Source organism: Curcuma longa, chromosome 20, assembly GCF_044706935.1.
Source record: "Curcuma longa cultivar G26 ecotype Majalengka, Jawa Barat chromosome 20, ITB_CL_G26_1.1, whole genome shotgun sequence".
Lineage (NCBI taxonomy): Eukaryota > Viridiplantae > Streptophyta > Magnoliopsida > Zingiberales > Zingiberaceae > Curcuma > Curcuma longa.
This window is the reverse complement of record NC_133880.1, coordinates 5,449,720-5,467,312: the sequence shown is the minus strand read 5'-3', so window position 1 is coordinate 5,467,312 and position 17,593 is coordinate 5,449,720. Positions and strand designations below refer to the sequence as shown.

Here is a 17,593-nt window from a genome sequence, read left to right as displayed (position 1 = left end):
AATAAATACTGGATAAGGATCATTAGTTTGACCAACGGATCAACCTTCCTTCTGTGGTCGCGCATCAATCTCCAGAACCTCCTCTTCCTCCATCAAATCACCAAAGAGTTGATCGACGCAGTGCGAGAAGGAGATGGGGAAGGGCGGCGAAGGAAGCGGAGATGCCGGGAAGGCGGAAGAGAACATGGCGGCATGGTTGGTCTCCGTCAACACTCTCAAGATCCAGCCTTTCCCTCTCCCGCCGCTTGGTTCGTCTTGAATAATCAGGGTTTTTATTCCCTTTTGGTTACGGTTTGTCATCGGGGTGTGATTGATTGCTGAATGCTGATCCAAGTTGATTTTCTTTAGGGCCTCATGATGTTCGTGTGAGGATGAAGGCCGTCGGCATTTGTGGCAGCGATGTTCACTATCTTAAGGTTAGGCTTCCCTGTAACACTGTCGATTTTATCTAGTTAGACCATGGAAGGATGAACCAAGTGATGCCTTTTCTCCTCATCTGCGTGCCGCAGACTCTGAGGTGCGCCCATTTCGTTGTTAGAGAACCGATGGTGATCGGGCATGAGTGTGCTGGGGTCGTAGAGGAGGTGGGAAGCGAAGTCAAATCCCTGGTTTCGGGTGATCGCGTGGCGTTAGAGCCCGGCATCAGCTGCTGGCGGTGCAAATTCTGCAAAGGTGGCCGATACAACCTTTGCCCTGATATGAAATTCTTTGCTACCCCTCCTGTTCATGGATCCCTAGCGAACCAGGTGATCAATCTCAGACCCTTTTTTTCCCCCTAACAATATCTATTTGGGAGTTTTTTCTTTCCTTCGAATTGTTGTGTTATCTGATGCGTAGATCTTCTAGTTGGCATGATTTGATGAACTTTGCAAATTAAGGGAAATCAATCAATTCTCAATCAGGATTTTCCATAGTGCTACTCATCGAAAAAGGGAAAAGAATAGACAAAGAAAGTAGTGATTCTCAAGTTTTTATCTTCTTCACCTTTTGATTTGTTATTTCAGACATTAACCTTGCCGATACGCTTGGTTTGGGTTGCCAGGTTGTTCATCCTGCAGATTTATGCTTTAAGCTTCCTGACAATGTCTATTTGGGAGTTTTTTCTTTCCTTCGAATAGTTCGTGTCATCTGATGCATAGATCTTCTAGTTGGCATGATTTGATGAACTTTGCAAATTAAGTGAAATCAATCAATTCTCAACCAAGATTTTCCATAGTGCTACTCATCGAAAAGGGAAAAGAATAGACAAATAAAGTAGTGATTCTCAAGTTTTCATCTTCTTCACTTTTTGATTTGTTATTTCAGACATTAACCTTGCCGATACGCTTGGTCTGGGTTGCCAGGTGGTTCATCCTGCAGATTTATGCTTTAAGCTTCCTGACAATGTGAGCTTGGAGGAAGGGGCAATGTGTGAGCCCCTAAGTGTCGGTGTCCATGCTTGTCGTCGAGCCAATGTAGGTCCAGAGTCGACTGTGCTAATTATGGGCGCTGGCCCTATCGGGCTAGTCACAATGCTTGCGGCTCGTGCTTTTGGTGCTCCAAGAATCGTCATAGTGGATGTTGATGGATATCGCCTATCGGTTGCTAAATCTCTTGGAGCAGATGAGTTTGTGAAAGTTTCTACAAGCACTCAGGTCTTTGCCTAACTCTTGATATTCATAAGATGCAGAAAAGTTGCATGCATTTGATATCAAATCACCTTTGCCACCATTCTATTTCAGCTATTATGCTTTTGATTGTTGGGATTTGCTAGTGGTTATAGATTTATATAAAAGTTGTTTGTATGACAATAACCGATAACGCACAATTCAATATATGAATAATGTTTTGTGATGGCGATATACAACAACAACAACCACCACCAAGCCTTATCCCACTAACTGGGATTGGCTATTTCTGTGATGGTGATATATAAAAGAAATTTGAGAAAGAGGTTTAGCTCTTGATTTTTGTGTATGTTTACTCAGCATACTAAAACTAGTAAGTTTCAGTGATTAAATTCTTGCTAAGAAGGAAAGAAAAAACATATCTAACAAGACTATCGTTTGATAACATTGTTAAATGTACTCAAAGAGCAAAATAAGATCAATCTGTTTATGGCCTCGTAACATCCTGCTTGTGTGATACATTCTTTGATACAATTCTTTTACAGGATCTAGATGAGGATGTTATTCAGATACAAGAGGCAATGGGCAGTGATATCGATGTGAGCTTCGACTGCGCTGGGTTTAGCAAAACAATGTCGACTGCCTTGAATGCCACCAGACCAGGTGGTAAAGTTTGCCTTGTGGGCATGGGCCACAATGAGATGACTGTCCCCCTTACTCCTGCTGCAGCAAGGTCTCCATCTCATTGCTGAAGAGTTGGGAGTTAGAATAATAAGCTGAACTTCCACTTGACGACTAATCGCTGTTCCTTTGTTTACAGAGAAGTTTATGTGGTCGGCATCTTCCGATACAAAGACACTTGGCCATTGTGTATCGAGTTCCTGAGGAGCGGAAAAATCGACGTCAAGCCTCTGATAACGCACAGATTCAGATTCTCGCAGGAGGACGTGGTGGAAGCATTCGAGGTCAGTGCTCGTGGCGGAGATGCCATAAAAGTGATGTTCAACCTTTAAACGCTGAGGCATCATTCAGTATCATTAGCAGTTTGTTTTGTTGGTCTGAAGAATCGTTCTGAGATGTTGTAGCAGTTCTCTAGCTGACGAGACAAGGTCATCAATGTTGGTATTGCTATTAAGCTGGTTGAATAAAAAGGGTTGATCTTATAGCTGAGAAAAAATGATAAAATCATCGGGTCGATTTAAGCCGGTCTAGTCGCTTATGGCGTTCCGCTGATGAAGTAGAAGAAGCCATAACACAAATTCTCCTCTAACAAAAATTCCACACTAATTCGCCATTTATACACGGGAAAACAAAAATTCTCAACTAAACTACCATAACATATATAATCTAAACCTGGAGAAAGAACAAAAGTTTCATCTCAAGTGATTCACAAAATGGATCTCCACAGAATGCACCAAACCCCAAATCTTTCTTTGCCAGTTGTGCTTCGGTACTTGGGTTGTATGCTGGAATTTGAGAATGTGCCATTAGCTTGCTTGCCTACTCAACTGAACCTTCAATTTTATGTTCATTGCTTTCAATTCCGCTGCCAAATATATGGACACGTGAGGCATCGCCACAGTTTCCATTCCTTCGCCTGTTTTGCAAGCTTGGCATATAAAGCTCTTGGGAGTTCTGGCAGGTGGGAGACCTTTCTTCTGGGGTTGTACAGTAGTGGCCGCGAGAAGACTGCCACAGTAGGAGCATACATGAGCTATGTGGTAGTCAGAGCAGGTGTGGAGCCTGTCATGTAAAAGGTAGGCAGCTCCATGGGCAAGAACTGCATCGCGTTCCATTTCTCCAAACCGAATGCCACCGCCTCGTTTCCTTCCTCCAATGGGTTGCCTGGTGATCTGATCCACAGTTCCCGTAGAGCGCACCTGAATCATTAATACAAGTTCATCGAGCTCAACAGAAAGATCACAAGCTAACCCAAGGGGTAAAGCCAAGGCACAAACCATTACGAAATGACATAGGACATGGGAATCATAAAAGAATCAAGAACATGTTAAGGTTTTTTATAAAAATTAATATTTATGTTGTAAACATAAATGCAGTTCTAGAAAACACTACAACTAAAGTTCAACAAAACGGATTAAGCAAAAGGAAAGGAACTAAAATCCACCCTTGATAATGAAGAATTCCAAGAACAAGTGCCCTTGTTTGAAGATGCCCAAATTAGATTCCAGGATCATTTTAAACAGGAAGATGATCCCTATATACTAGAGCATGGTGAAATTTCCACCGAAGCATTTGTCAGAAATCCACCATTTAGTGAAAATATGGGATTTCAGCATACCTAACTGCTTTACTCGAATATTAGTATTTTTTATTATCTGCATTGTTCCACTTAATGGTTTACATACAGGGACAATTTACACAAGAAATAAAACATGCTTATAATATTATTATAATTAAATGAGAGCCATGTAGTATTTTTCTTTCCGTACCCGAATTTAACAAATAAACAGGAAATGGAGAAAGATCACCTGAAATTTGTCAGAAACCATGTGGCGGAGCCGCTGGTAATAAACAGGCCCCATAAAAATCTTAAACCGCAACACTCTTCCATAAATTCCACTGTACATTGCCTCTTCTCCATAATAGTTGAAACCATAAGCAATCAGCATTTGACCTAGTTCATCAATCAGTGGGCTATTATCTTCATCTTCTTTGTTGGAATTTGACCTGCTGAAAGGAGTTGCATCAACAAATTTTCCATGCAGGCATCCTCCCTGCAAAGGTTAGCAAAAAATGTAGAATTTGCTACCACTAAGACTCGCCATAGGATAAAAAAAAGATTCCAAAAGAGAGTTAGGAAATTGAAATGCCTAGGTGCATTGATGACCAGTTTTCTAATCAAAACCAGGTTTACTTAGACAAAGCAAAATTCTACTGCAATAAGCACAAGAGTAAACAACGAAGAGTGACCTTAGCTGCAATCGACTCCAAAAGCATTGCAATAGTCATTCGCGAAGGAAACGCATGAGAATTAATTATTAAATCTGGTTGCATCCCAGTAACTTCAGAAAACGGCATGTCTTCAGAAGGCCATAGCTGAGAGCAAACACCCTTCTGCCCATGCCGGCTGCTAAACTTATCGCCAATAATAGGATATCTGGGGTGTCGAGTGTGAATGTTAACCTGAAAGGTCAATTATTGCATTAAGCATCTTTGCTCACCATTTGAAGCCTAAGCAAAAATTAACTAGCAGTGCACATAATGAATAATGGAAACGGTCTTGTTCCAAAGTAATGTTACTGTTGTTTATTACAGGTTTTCCATGTTCACTTGTCTATTCATCCAAGAAATGTGGAAGAGATTGATTTTGCAGCTTGGTTTATGTTTTCTCATAAACATCAAGAATGAAATTTAGATCGGATTGATTTACATCAATTACAGATCTTGCAGGTTGCAATTTAGATGCCTAATTAACGTATAAAACATTCAAAATCTTATTGATCACCACTGTACATATTATTATCATTTATCAATATAAAAGGCACACAGGAAAATTATAAAATCCTAAATCTGTGATTCTGATACATCAAAATTTTCAATTCAACAAAACAAAACTGAAGATGCATATTATGTTAGAAATGCTGAAATAACAAGATGAATCAAACCTTTTGCAGGTAGTTCTTTGAGCCAGTACCATCAACAGAAACATAGTCAATGATGGCATCTTCTGAATGTTTTGAATAAGTTGGTTTCGTTGTGCTTGTCAAGGTATTGTGTGTGCTATATACTGGCCCATGTGGATGTACTATCTGCAAAAATGTGTTTGATGTTTTACTATTGTAGCCAACAATCAATATCGAGCGTACCTGAAGTGATAAGCTTAATCAATTGCAGGAACACAATTTAAAATGTGAATGCTAAAGAATAAGATCATTTCAAGGAAGCTATTTTAATAAGGGCATGTTTCATGCCATGGAGAATACAAGGAGAGCGAAAGAAACCACTGTTTTGACCAAGAATATTTCCACCCAAATTGTTCCTTCCCTCCATTTCCTGTGAAGGTTACAAGCGGAGAGAAACAACTAGGGAAAGAATTTCTCGACCACAATTACTTTGCAACTTGGATGGGAAGACTTTGATTTCATGTAAAAATTTCAAAATGATTATTTTGCATGAACTGATTCTTTTAGGTTTTTCTAATGTTTATATCAAATCAATTTTAAACAAGTTAAACTTCTTCCCTCTGCTTCTTTCCATCCAAGGAAAGGTTTCTCTCCTCACAGTTAGTTTTCTCCATAAGAAATACACCCTAGTGTTGAATTGTAGAAACAAATGCACTTAATGATTTAGACTTTAGAGCTCAAAGAATCACAAAAAAATTTATACAGTTATATTTGGAATAGCTTTAGTGACATTCTTAGTGAAAAAGATTGACATTAACAAAATAAGTTGCATGAGGGGAGTAAAAAAGTAATCACCTGAGGCAAGTCTAGACCTGATTGTGTGTTCAATCTTCCAACTTTTATCATACTCTCAATGGCCCTCCCAATATTTATAGAATTCTTGGCTACAATCTTCTTCACCTGTCTTACTGTTCATAGAATTACTAAAAGTTAGGCATAGCCTACCATTATGAAGAACTTGACATCGACAAGTACAAACATCATGACGAAATGTTGAGAGTTGATAACAAAGTATAGAGGGATAGTGCAATGAATAGATAAATGAAAATGAGAAGTATGTACTAAATGAATCTAACTTAAAACCTTATGGGTGAGAATGTCTACCAACAGTGACAACTTCTATGTTGAAATAGAGTTCACTTTTATTGTGATATACCATGGAGCAAAAGGAAAGACCTTTGAAAATAAATTGCACCTAGCCTAGACACATAATCAGTTTGATTTTTCTTACAAATCATCTCAATAATCACTCAAATAAAAACCATAACTGGCATCTTGATTTAGGTAGTTTGATTTATTCTTATTCTTAGTCAAGCTTGATGATCCATTTGGGATCGATTCCAACTACTATAGCAATGTTAATGGCTGACTAGCCACACAAACAAGAGGGAACTAAATAAAACCTAGACAACAAACTGCATTCATTAACCAGTTATCAAAATTAGATTAGGTTCATGATTTTCAAATGTTTAGACTAGCTCCATTAACAGTGTAAAATTTTGGGTGAGATTCAATAACTTGCCTTTTAAAAAATACTGTTTCAATAGTTTGAATCTACAACAAAAAGTTATGGACAAAGAAATTGAAAGATATTTATACCACTTTTTATATCAAAGGTCCTTTTCTTCTTTGCTAGCTCATCAAGAAGTTGTCTTGCCCTCCTCAACCACACTTGAAGTTTTTCCTACAAATAATGAATATGAAGAACATTAAGTACATCCACAACATACACATGTTAAATGTCTATGAAAAACAAGAAACCCACATTAATCAGTTGAGTGAGTTCATCAAAACATTCAAAGATACATCGCATGAGCAAAGGAAATGTTGATCCAAGTCGCAACAGAAGAGTTGGATGTTAAAATTATTTCCATCAAGTTTTGAGGCCTAACTCTAGAAATCAGGAAAATGCATTGTTCATGCATGGTGTCCATTAGACACAAGGCACTGAGGTGGAACAAAGATCATTCTCACCTGATCTTCCCACCTGCAAATGACTTCACATCCACCTTGGGTTTTGTCAATGTCATCACAGTAAACTCAATCAACATCCCACCCCATGGTTTATTCCAAACCCTACACCATACCTAATTCAAAATAAATTGTCATCTCCAAATGCTCTCCATGACATCATGATCGGATCCAATTTAGTGTTGCTCTTTTAACATTGTTCATCATCTCGACTTCAACTCCTTGGACAAATAGCCTACTTCAAGTGGCACATATTAACAGTTAAGACATTAGTTCCCAACAAATACTTAGTTGGGACAAAACAATTCTCGACAAATGTGATATTTAAGATCCTATGGTTGAACTCAAACAAGATCCAACTAAATCTATCCCACAAGAATTCATAAAACATGATCCTTTTCCAATTACCTGAATTTTTCAATCAGAATCATAAGCGAAAGGGAGAGAGGAAGACCAAAGAAAATTTTAGTTAATATAAATCAACTATGATTAAACTGATTTAACTATAACTAATAATATAATTTATATATGGCTCAATGGAGGGATAAAATCCTTGTATCATTGTAGCATCTCTTAGATGTAGGTTTTCACCATTTCAGTCATCATTGCATAAAAATCTTGTGATTGCATCGATGATTTATCTGCTCAACAAAAGGAAAATATCTGCAATTTTAACTTGCCAAAACACTAAGATGGGACCCTAAGAAACTAGAAAATTCAAACCCGTCATATAATACACAGCTGAAATACCCCCTATGGCTATGAAGAAAGCAAGCTCAACTTGGTTCTTTCTCATTTTAAAAGTTTTATATCAGGGTAGAAAAATATACACATTTAAGAAGACTGCTTAAAAAGGTCAGTGGTATCAGTTGGTGACAGATAAAGAATCATGGATGGGCTAACTCATGCATACAAGGTGAAAATCATGACAGAAGCAGACTAAATCATGTGTGGTGACCAAAAGAGAATATAACACAGCAACAAAATACTGAAATAATAAAACAAGAGTTACTTTGTTAAATGTATAAATACTCAGTAATCAGGTATAAATCATGAATGCATAAACAGAATACCTTAAGATAAATGGCTATCAAGTGTCCAGGCAACAGAACTTCCTGGTTTTGGAGTGTATCAGGATTATCAGGGGCAGCAGTTTGATCTACAAGTGCGTAAAGTTTCTGCAGCATAAAACTGAGAGCAGAGGGCACAGGATTAAGCAGGATATTCAAGACAATCTCATGTACAAAATGACATAGATCAGTGAGACAGAATATATATATATATATATATATATATATAAAGAGAGAGGAAAGAGAGAGAAACTAATATGTTTATATGAGATAAAGAGAACTAACATCAGCAAATTGAACTTGTCATGATTGTTTCTAAGATGAATAAAGATATAGTCTTCAAGAACAGCTTCTGCAACCTACAGGACATAATATTATAGGTGCCGATCAAATACACAGTGTTGGTAAGAAGAATTCTTTTTTCATAAGGAAAGAAGCATACATATTCAAGAATCATGTCTATGGAGTTTAACTTACAGTTGTATAACTCTCAGTTTCAAATCCATCCATGACAGGTCTGAAGTACTCTCCTACAGATTAAAGACAGATTACTGCAATGAACGATCAACACCAACAAAAGCACCAGATATCAAGGAATACCAATATGCTTCAAGCACTGATGGCGAGTAAAAAGCGACAAATCTCTGACTTCATCAAGAATAATTAGAGCCCTTTCATCAATAAGTTGAGTACCAACAGCACCTTTTTCTCTTTGGTATCTCTCATTATAATAACATGTCAAGCTCACAAAGATTTCGTAATCATTTGTGTCAATAAAAGCCTGTAAAGACCATCTTACTATAACTATGCAAATTAGAAAGCAAGAAAGAAAGAGAAACAGGAGGGTTCACATGACAAGGCATGCATTAAAATGTTATTGACTAAACCAGGAGATATCCCACAAACGAATACTGCATATCTGGGTGTATAAATAATACTTTTTATGTGACCCACAAACAGGGTGGGTTCACATCAAATGACTTCATGATTTTCTCATTGAACTGCTAACTAACAGTTAAACAAATTTTTCCATTCGGTAGGAAGAAGATTCTAAAAGAGTACAATGACATGCAGCATACTAGAGGGTCCTTGTATTTTTTGGTGGATTTTTTAAATGCATGTTGGTAATAACCTTATCAGAGAAGGTGTTGCTCTTCCAACTATGATAAACATTGACATTATTTTCATTTACAAACAAGTACAGAACTTATAATCAAATTGTCAAATGGTATGGAATTGGATTAGAAAAAGGATTATTTTTCTTTCTCGAGATATTCCTTTTGACTCTTTTGATTGCAGAAGATGTTTCCAATATTTTAATCATGTCCCTGATAGTCGCATAGATACTTTGGTCTATGTTCAACGATCAAAAGAATTAAAATTTACCTCAGGCTTCACTTGATGACTAAAACTGCTGAGGAACACATTAGATTATACAGCGACTGAAAGTTTTAAGATGATATTTCTAAATGAATATGAGTAGCTTTGATCAATTCCAGATTGTTGACTCCAATCATATTTAAACTAAGGATCCACATCATAGGTCAATCGACATATCTCCGCTGGATTTGCAATTTAGCAGCACACTACTATTGGTACAGATCACAAAAATCAACGGGCATACTCTATACAGATACAAGCAGATCCAGACTAGACTTGAGAACACTAAACTTGAGAATACACATATTTACTACTACAATTGTATGTTAACTCACCAGACTATCAGCAAGTTATATCAAAACAAAGCACAACAACAGTCAAGGTTTCTCAAGACACGGAATAAAAAACTCCTAAAAACAACAATATCTCTTAAATGATTTGCAGTGAGTCGGCAAGCAGTCTTCATCATTCAATACCAAAACTTAGCAACTTAAAGCACAAAAAAAAAATTATTATGTAAACACACCTTCAAAATAATACCAACTGGAAGCAGAAACTCTCTTCCTTTTATCCTAGAAGGTTGTATAATACATTAAATTTCGAAAATCCAGAAGCTGAATGACTCATGGAGCAAATTAAATATGTAATACTACCAGAATCCAAGTCTTGCACTTCCGTTTTCAAGGTAGTATAACTTGAGAGTGATAGAAGTTTGGTCTTCTCGAGCACATCTATAGGAAATAAGAGTTTGGTAAAATACAGTATTACACCAATTCTTTAGTACATTAACAGAAGATGGTGTGTGAAATGCTATAATTTTAAAAGTAAATGCATCAAATATTTCATAGTACCTCAACTCCTCAAGTTCTGGAAAACATAAATAGACTCAAATAGTGTAATTGATGCATAGATATTACAAACATAACTTTGGTCAACATATTTAGGTAACACATTTAATATCTTTATGCTAGGCAGCATTCTGGTTGTTAATTAGGGCTCCTTAGTTTAACAAGATCAATTTAAGAGACATGGAGGGAAAATTTTTAGTCTCCATTTGCCTCCGTTTGTATTTTGTATGAAAGTTCTCCAAACCCAAGGAATCCAATTATGCCTCTCTAATCTCTTATATTTCCTCCTGGTTATTCATGAGTGTCAACAGAAGATCACAAGCCTCGCAAAATATTATTTCCATTTTGGATATTCCAACCCTTGAGTTGCTTGGTATGCTATCTTCTAGCTAGGTAGCATTTAGTCAGTACTTCAAGTTTTCATGATAGCCATAGTGATGCAGAACTACGTATTGTAGTTGTTATCAACAAAATGCAAGAAAAGTGAAACATAAAAGTCCTGACTGAAAGTAAATCGATGATACTTCATAGCACTGCAAGAAAGAAAAAACTTTGACATGTAACCACAAAAGAGAAGAACAAATGAAAGCACCTTATAACCACTGCTTTGTCACTGTAGCCAGGTCCACGGTTATTAAATGACTTGCGCACCATGCTTATTGGCTTTATTCCATAAACCAAACTAAAGAATACATATATTTCTATTCTAGTGCTTCTTTGTTCCATGTATAAGAATAACCATGCAACCGACCAATTACGTTTGTATATCCAAACAAATTATATATATGCATAGAAAGATTGAGTCTATCAAAATCCAAATTGGTGGATCTTTGTACTGTAATCCACCAGTAGCATTTAAGTTGGAGAGGAATGAAAAGTAAATGAGAATTAAGTTCTTAGAGGTCTTTAAAATAGTAAAGGAAAGAAGAATTGCCACATCTAAGCAGAAGCTCTTTTTACATGTCTGGCAAATTGAACAAAATACTAAAAGCAAAGTACTAGTTAGACCATCAAAGTCTAGTTTGTCATCCCAGCTTAATCAACACCTTTATTGCATCAATCAGCTGGATTAACATGAATGACGCTTCTCATTGATTTCACACGCAACCTGTTGATAAAAGATGCAAATTGTAACATGATATTTCATTAAAAAAGTGTATGTAGAAGACACACAAAGAGTGCATTCTACTCACTAGTCTTATATTTTCTTTTTCGTCAGACATGCAAGGGAATACGACTCCTAGAATTTCTGCATAGTAAGGCTCAAGATTCTCCCCACCAAGTTTCACAAACTCATTTATTTGATGAAGAACAGGATATTAACCAATCAATTATACTAAATTATAGTGAGGCTATAGAGAAGATGGGCATTCGGAATATATGCTTCCAAAGTAAATTTTAGAGAAAATATCATTATGTATGTCGACAATCCATAAGGATGAGACATTTGTCATAATTCAATTCCAAATAATATTTAAAGAAAATAACAAGATAGCATACCCATGTGATAGCTATCAATCGAGTAAATTCATCAGGAGAATGAACCCTTTGGATTAATACTTGAGTCATACAACCACAGTCTACATTCTTCATAATAGAAAATCTCAAATTAGAAAAAAAATAATAGAATAGTTATAATCATCAAATGCAGATCTCAAGTTGACCATGTTGTTCAGAGTTCTTTTAAATAGATATAGAATATCAAACAGTCTTGCACTTGCACAACTAGCTGAATTAATTGAAATTCACCGGAATATTTTTTATTTTTTGAAGTAACTCAGATAGTTTAGAATCAGTATATCGTCGCACTTCTTGGCTGGAGTCACTTAACAGGTCAAACAAAGCTGTGAAAAAATAATCACCATATGTCATCACCAAGCGCAACCCAAATATAAAATTTGCTTTGGTTTTATTTAAAATAGTTACCATCCAGAGAAGCTGAAACACTACTAGTTATGGTTATCCACCCAACCAAAATTTGCACATAAGGAGGATTGAGTACATTCATACGCTCCATTAGTGGTGGTATAAGTTCTTTTATGCTTTAAAAGGAAAATAATAGACATCAACACATTTCATGAATATAACTTTAATCACAAAGAAAACAAACTAAAGTAAATAGGCCCAAATGATATGATATACTTGGGTTCATTACTCCCTGTCACAATGTCCTGGTGAGGACATTAACTCAATCATAAAATTATCCATGTCCACCATTTATTTATAGAAAAAAAAATCATTAAACTTAAACTTACCTTTACAAGGCTGTCTAAAAAATGAAGTGCAGCTTGCACAGTAGAATCAGCACTTAATGGAACCTTACACACTTTGTCAAATATGTCTTTAAAGAATATGATAAAATCTTCTCTCAGAATCTGCATGATGATATACTAATCATTGCTACAGACCATTAACGAAGAAGAAGACCAAAATTTTTTATAAGGTAGACAAGACAAATAGATTTTAATCACCTTTGCAATAGTATACAAGGTTTCACAAGCATAATATCGAACTCTATTATCTCGATCAGTAGAAAATTTAAGTACTGGCAGTACGATTTGCTTTGCTATCATTCACAAAAATATGTTAGCAACAAATTTATGTAAGATACTCCATTAAAAAATTTCAACATTGAAAATATAACACGTAAGTTTTACTCTCAGATGTCCGAGCACCATGTGTTCCCAAACCAACAGTAGCTGCTGCAAGTCCTGTTAATCGCCCTGCAAGTAAAAACTAGAATCTGTGTGTTCACGCAACATTAACTAGCAAACTTTTCAAAATTCGAAAGAATGTATTTCTGATTCCATAAAAATAGGATGTCATGATTGACTAAATAATAGTGAACTGACCTATGTGGTGTGGTGAGTAAGCAAATCCCCCATCCCCTCCGCCTCTGCTTCCCTCAGCGCCGCCTCCAACTCCCCCTGGGCCTGTTTGTGATCCTTTCTCACCACCCAAAGGCTCCCCTTTCGCTCTCCCGCAACCACCGCACGAACTCCTCCACCTGCCGCTTCTTGATGGCCGCCAAGCTCCCGAACGACACGTACACCACCGAGCGCTTCGGCTTCGCGTCCATCCACTCCATGTACTTCTTTTCATCCGGCCTGAACAAATCGCCTCGCGCATCGAACTCTGGCTCATTCTTTACGGCCTCCAGCAGTGACGGCGGCGCCATTGGCCCAACCGGTAGCCGCTTCGCCTTCCCTGCCGATACCGCCAGCACAGCATTTCCGTTTCCAGCTCGCCAAACGTGTTCACCAGATCTGTCGGCGCCGTCGAATCAGCTTCTTCCTGGTCAAGCACTTGGAACAATTGCTCGAACAGTTTGAGCAGCACCGAATAGGGGTCCTCGTTGCTGGTGATGCCGAGGAACGAAGGCAAGTACCGGATCTTTAGAGGGGGAAGCTGGTTCGGTAAGTTGACCTCGAAGAACGGGTCATGGCTGTGGGCTTTGATGAGGCCTTCATAGCCGTGGAAGTAGTGGTAGTAGATGGCGAAGACGACGGCGGGCTGGATCCAGTAGATGGCTGAGCGGACGCCATGGTTGCGCGCGACGTCACCGGCCCACGCAAAAAGCATGTTGTATATGATGCAGGTGACAGGTCGGCCCTCCTCGTCTAGGCGGCGGAGGAGGGCGGCGGAGGCAGAGCTGGCGGACCTGAAATGGTTGTGGAACTCAAAGGGGCAGTGGATGTTGTGGTCGAAACCGTCATCGTAGATGTCGGAGAAGAGGAGGAAGGAGACGAAGGCCCTCGTCGGCAGCGGATGCCGGGAACACGAGTCGGTGGTCGTAGATAGAGGTGGAGAAGGTGACTGTGCGAGCAGACGGGAACTCGGCCTATAAAATCATCCGACTGCATCCGACTGCGATAGGGCACAGAGAGAGAGAGAGAGAGGGGGCAAGTAAATAAATGAGAAGCAAATAGCGTCTGACAATAACCAACTGATTCGGAGCAGACGAGAAATCTTAATTTTGTCTCTAGCGTAATAATAAAAAATTAATTAATTAATTAAAATTCCAACGACTAGTATTATGCAACGACTAGTATAGACAAGACATGCCACATAGTACAGGGAGCATACAAACATGTTGAAATTTCTATTTTTATATATTTTCATGAATTTCTTTCTTAAAAAAAATTAAGTTATAATGTATAATTTGATTATCAGATAATTATCATTATTAAAAATAAAAAAAAATATAATTTAATATTATTTGATAACAAAAAAATAATACAATAAATTTTATTTAATTTTATTAAAAAATATATCATATTGATGAAAAAATAATAAATTAAATTAATTAAAAAATAAAACTAAATAAAATAAAAAAATATATAAGATTATTTTTAATAAAATTATAAAAAAACAAAACTTTATTATTTTAAATTATTTTATTTAAGTCTAAAATTTTTAATTAATTAAAATTGCATTATATTTTTTAGTACAGGGAGCATACAAACATGTTGATCGAAATAATTTGATTATCAGATAATTATCATTATTAAAAATAAAATATAATTTAATATTATTTGATAATAATACAATAAAATTTATTTAATTTTATTATATAATCTTTGATTTAATAAAATATAATTTATTATTTTAAATTATTTTATTTAAGAAAATTTTTAATTCATTATATTTTTTTTAAAAGGAAAACTTAACATGAAAAATATGAATGGAACATAACATTCACAACTGCATGCAGTGGCATGCCAGCCATGGGACCCACTGCCAATGTGAGTATCATGCTCCATTCATGTTGGGGTTTTTCATACTAAGTATCATTTCCTTTTTTTTAATTACCTTGGTAGTAGAAATTTTTTTTATTAAGGATGAAATCTCCCATGATTTATTCTATTTCAGGTAATGAAGGGACCGTATTTCAACTTTTGCTACTGATATGCAAATTCATGACAATTTCAAAAAACTTCCCGCCATTGCTCTGCTCTGTTCCTAGTTGCTTCTGAGCCATCCTAGCTTTAAGCTCTTTTGTCAAGTCATTTTGCTGACCCAAAGAAGATGATGAAGCTTCAGTACCTTGATCTCTTTGTGTTATCTACCTAATGGTTGGAATAAAATCGTCCAAGCAGGCATCCATTGACATTGGAGTGTTGTGCGACCTGATCTTCAACTTGATGAGATATATTACAAATTCGACAAAAAAGACAAAGTTCATAGAGGTTGCCCTCAAACAAAATTACATGAATGGAACTCAACAAATGTCTTCTCAGACCTCATCAAATGAAGAATATAACATAAAATAAAAGAGCTTCTCACCTGAACAATGTTCTTCTCAGATCTAGCTAGTTCTGAACGAGAACCTTGCTATTAGTTTCATTAAAACTTGTTCCTCTTTGAGCTTCTAGATCTACCTGACCGCTTAGAACTTCTCCAGAGAAAATTTCAGAGATAGCTTGTCATGGATAGTTAAGGTAGGATCACTAGCATGAGCCCACCATCTTGCTATTAGTTTCATTAAAACTTGTTCCTCTTTGAGCTTCTAGATACCTGACCGCTTAAATTTCAGAGAAAATTTCAGAGATAGCTTGTCATGGATAGTTAAGGTAGGATCACTAGCATGAGCCCACCATCTTGTATAGGTTCTAAACCATTGCATAAGGTATGCTGAAGAGGAATGGACTTGGTCATTATCAACGCTTTTCCTGAAACATGAATAATTGTTTCAGAAAACATATCAAGAAAAAATGAATAATTATTTCAGAAAACAAACAGATACTTGTTCAGGATCAGATGTGCTGCTCTTTGTCTTCTCTGTTGATGGGCTTTCGATCCCATTATCTATATTTGAGTTGTCAGCTTGTGTAGGATCATCCTCAATGTTCTTGAATTTTGTACAAGACAATATACAGAGAATGGTTAAACTAAAGCAATTTATGACACATCCAAGATAGGTATCCAGCAAAAGAACTTGCATATTTGAGAATGACTACTCAATACCTTTATGTCAAATAATAATTTAGTTAAACTATGTTGGTTCATTGGAGTGCCAATTGCTAGCCATTTTGACATATGAAATATTTTTCCTTTTTGTTTATCCATATTTAGTGAACATCAACTCCCATTGATGTGTAAGCTCCAGAGTACCAAATACTTTCTGTCTATAGATACAAGTGCAAAAGGGCAGCCCGGTGCACGAAGCTCCCGAAAGTTGAACTATTGCCTTTAGCAAGAGGCTGTTTCATTCTAGGTCACATGGCAGCAACCTTACCGCAGCAACCCGTGACCTCTAGATACAAGTGCAAAGTTCACATAAAAAGCAAGTCAATGGTACAGCTACAGGAAATTTCAAAAAAATGCATAAGAAAGCAAGATCTTTTTGGTTTGGAAAATGTTTTCCTTTTCTGTTTTCCATTTTCTATTTCCAATTTTCCATTTTCTAGTTTTCAGAAAACAGAAAATGCGTTTGGTATGATATATTGTTTTCTATTTTCTAGAAAAGAAAATTGGAAAATACGTTTGGTTCGATAAATTAGAATTAACTGATTTTATTAATTATATATTTTTTATTTTTTAATTAAAAATAAAGTCTATCCCAAACTAGGAATTAATTATTGGGCTCGGTATTGGAGGGGTGGAATAATTGGGCTCTTTTAATCCCAGACGCTCGGTATTGGAGAATAAGACGGGGAGGAGGGGTGGAATAATTGGGCTCTTTCATTAAATCCTACTTTCTGTCGAAGTCGCGCGAGGGCCACGCGCGGAGGCGTCGCCGGGCCCTGCGCGGCGCCTCCGGTGGCGTCGCCGGGCTCGGGCGGCGCCTCCGGTGGCGTCGCCGGGCCCAGGCGGCGCCTCCGATGGCGTCGCCGGGCCCGGACATCGCCGGAGTGCATTCCAAGAGGATCAGGGCGTCGGCTCGGGGAAGACCGCATCAAAAAGAGAAACAAGTGCAATCGAAGGAAAAAAATCGAAGGGAAAACGCACTACTGTAGCCGCGTTTTCCCACAGAGTTTTTAGAAAACGATGATTTATCGTTTTCTGTTTTTCTGGAAAACGAGTTTTCATTCTCCGCTGGAAAATGCAAACCATTCAGCGTTTTCTACAAA

General features: G+C 37.1%; 2 protein-coding genes and 1 pseudogene across 2 annotated transcripts; 1 reads left to right on the top strand and 2 right to left on the bottom strand.

Moving 5' to 3' along the window:
- The first annotated feature begins 48 nt into the window (after window positions 1–48).
- Window positions 49–2,770, top strand: LOC141813682 (sorbitol dehydrogenase). Its single transcript, XM_074701652.1, has 6 exons — window positions 49–248; window positions 349–416; window positions 510–746; window positions 1,344–1,634; window positions 2,153–2,340; window positions 2,428–2,770. The coding sequence occupies exons 1-6, from the start codon at window positions 134–136 to the stop codon at window positions 2,618–2,620; spliced, it is 1,092 nt and encodes a 363-aa protein (XP_074557753.1). The 5' UTR covers window positions 49–133; the 3' UTR covers window positions 2,621–2,770.
- Window positions 2,771–2,915: 145 nt separating this feature from the next.
- LOC141812938 (DNA-directed RNA polymerase I subunit 2-like) lies at window positions 2,916–11,246 on the bottom strand. Its single transcript, XM_074700883.1, has 13 exons — window positions 11,113–11,246; window positions 10,326–10,403; window positions 10,199–10,244; window positions 8,893–9,073; window positions 8,770–8,822; window positions 8,578–8,651; window positions 8,296–8,413; window positions 6,851–6,935; window positions 6,047–6,159; window positions 5,234–5,377; window positions 4,539–4,751; window positions 4,097–4,342; window positions 2,916–3,487 (listed from the first exon to the last, which is right to left on the bottom strand). The coding sequence occupies exons 1-13, from the start codon at window positions 11,244–11,246 to the stop codon at window positions 3,095–3,097; spliced, it is 1,878 nt and encodes a 625-aa protein (XP_074556984.1). The 3' UTR covers window positions 2,916–3,094.
- A 2,126-nt stretch (window positions 11,247–13,372) lies between these two features.
- On the bottom strand, window positions 13,373–15,501 carry LOC141812937 (UDP-glycosyltransferase 75C1-like; annotated as a pseudogene).
- Between the last annotated feature and the right edge of the window lie 2,092 nt (window positions 15,502–17,593).

Bases quoted from the DNA above. Each gene is read 5' to 3' on its own strand.
- LOC141813682 (XM_074701652.1), top strand. From the start codon at position 134: ATGGGGAAGGGCGGCGAAGGAAGCGGAGATGCCGGGAAGGCGGAAGAG. The intron at 249-348 runs GTTCGTCTTGAA...GATTTTCTTTAG, and splicing joins TTTCCCTCTCCCGCCGCTTG to GGCCTCATGATGTTCGTGTG. The intron at 1,635-2,152 runs GTCTTTGCCTAA...ATTCTTTTACAG, and splicing joins AAGTTTCTACAAGCACTCAG to GATCTAGATGAGGATGTTAT.
- LOC141812938 (XM_074700883.1), bottom strand. From the start codon at position 11,246: ATGGAACAAAGAAGCACTAGAATAGAAATATATGTATTCTTTAGTTTG. The intron at 8,414-8,577 runs GTTAGTTCTCTT...CTCTGCTCTCAG, and splicing joins GACAAGTTCAATTTGCTGAT to TTTTATGCTGCAGAAACTTT. The intron at 6,160-6,850 runs GTATAAATATCT...TTCTATGAACAG, and splicing joins GACCTTTGATATAAAAAGTG to TAAGACAGGTGAAGAAGATT.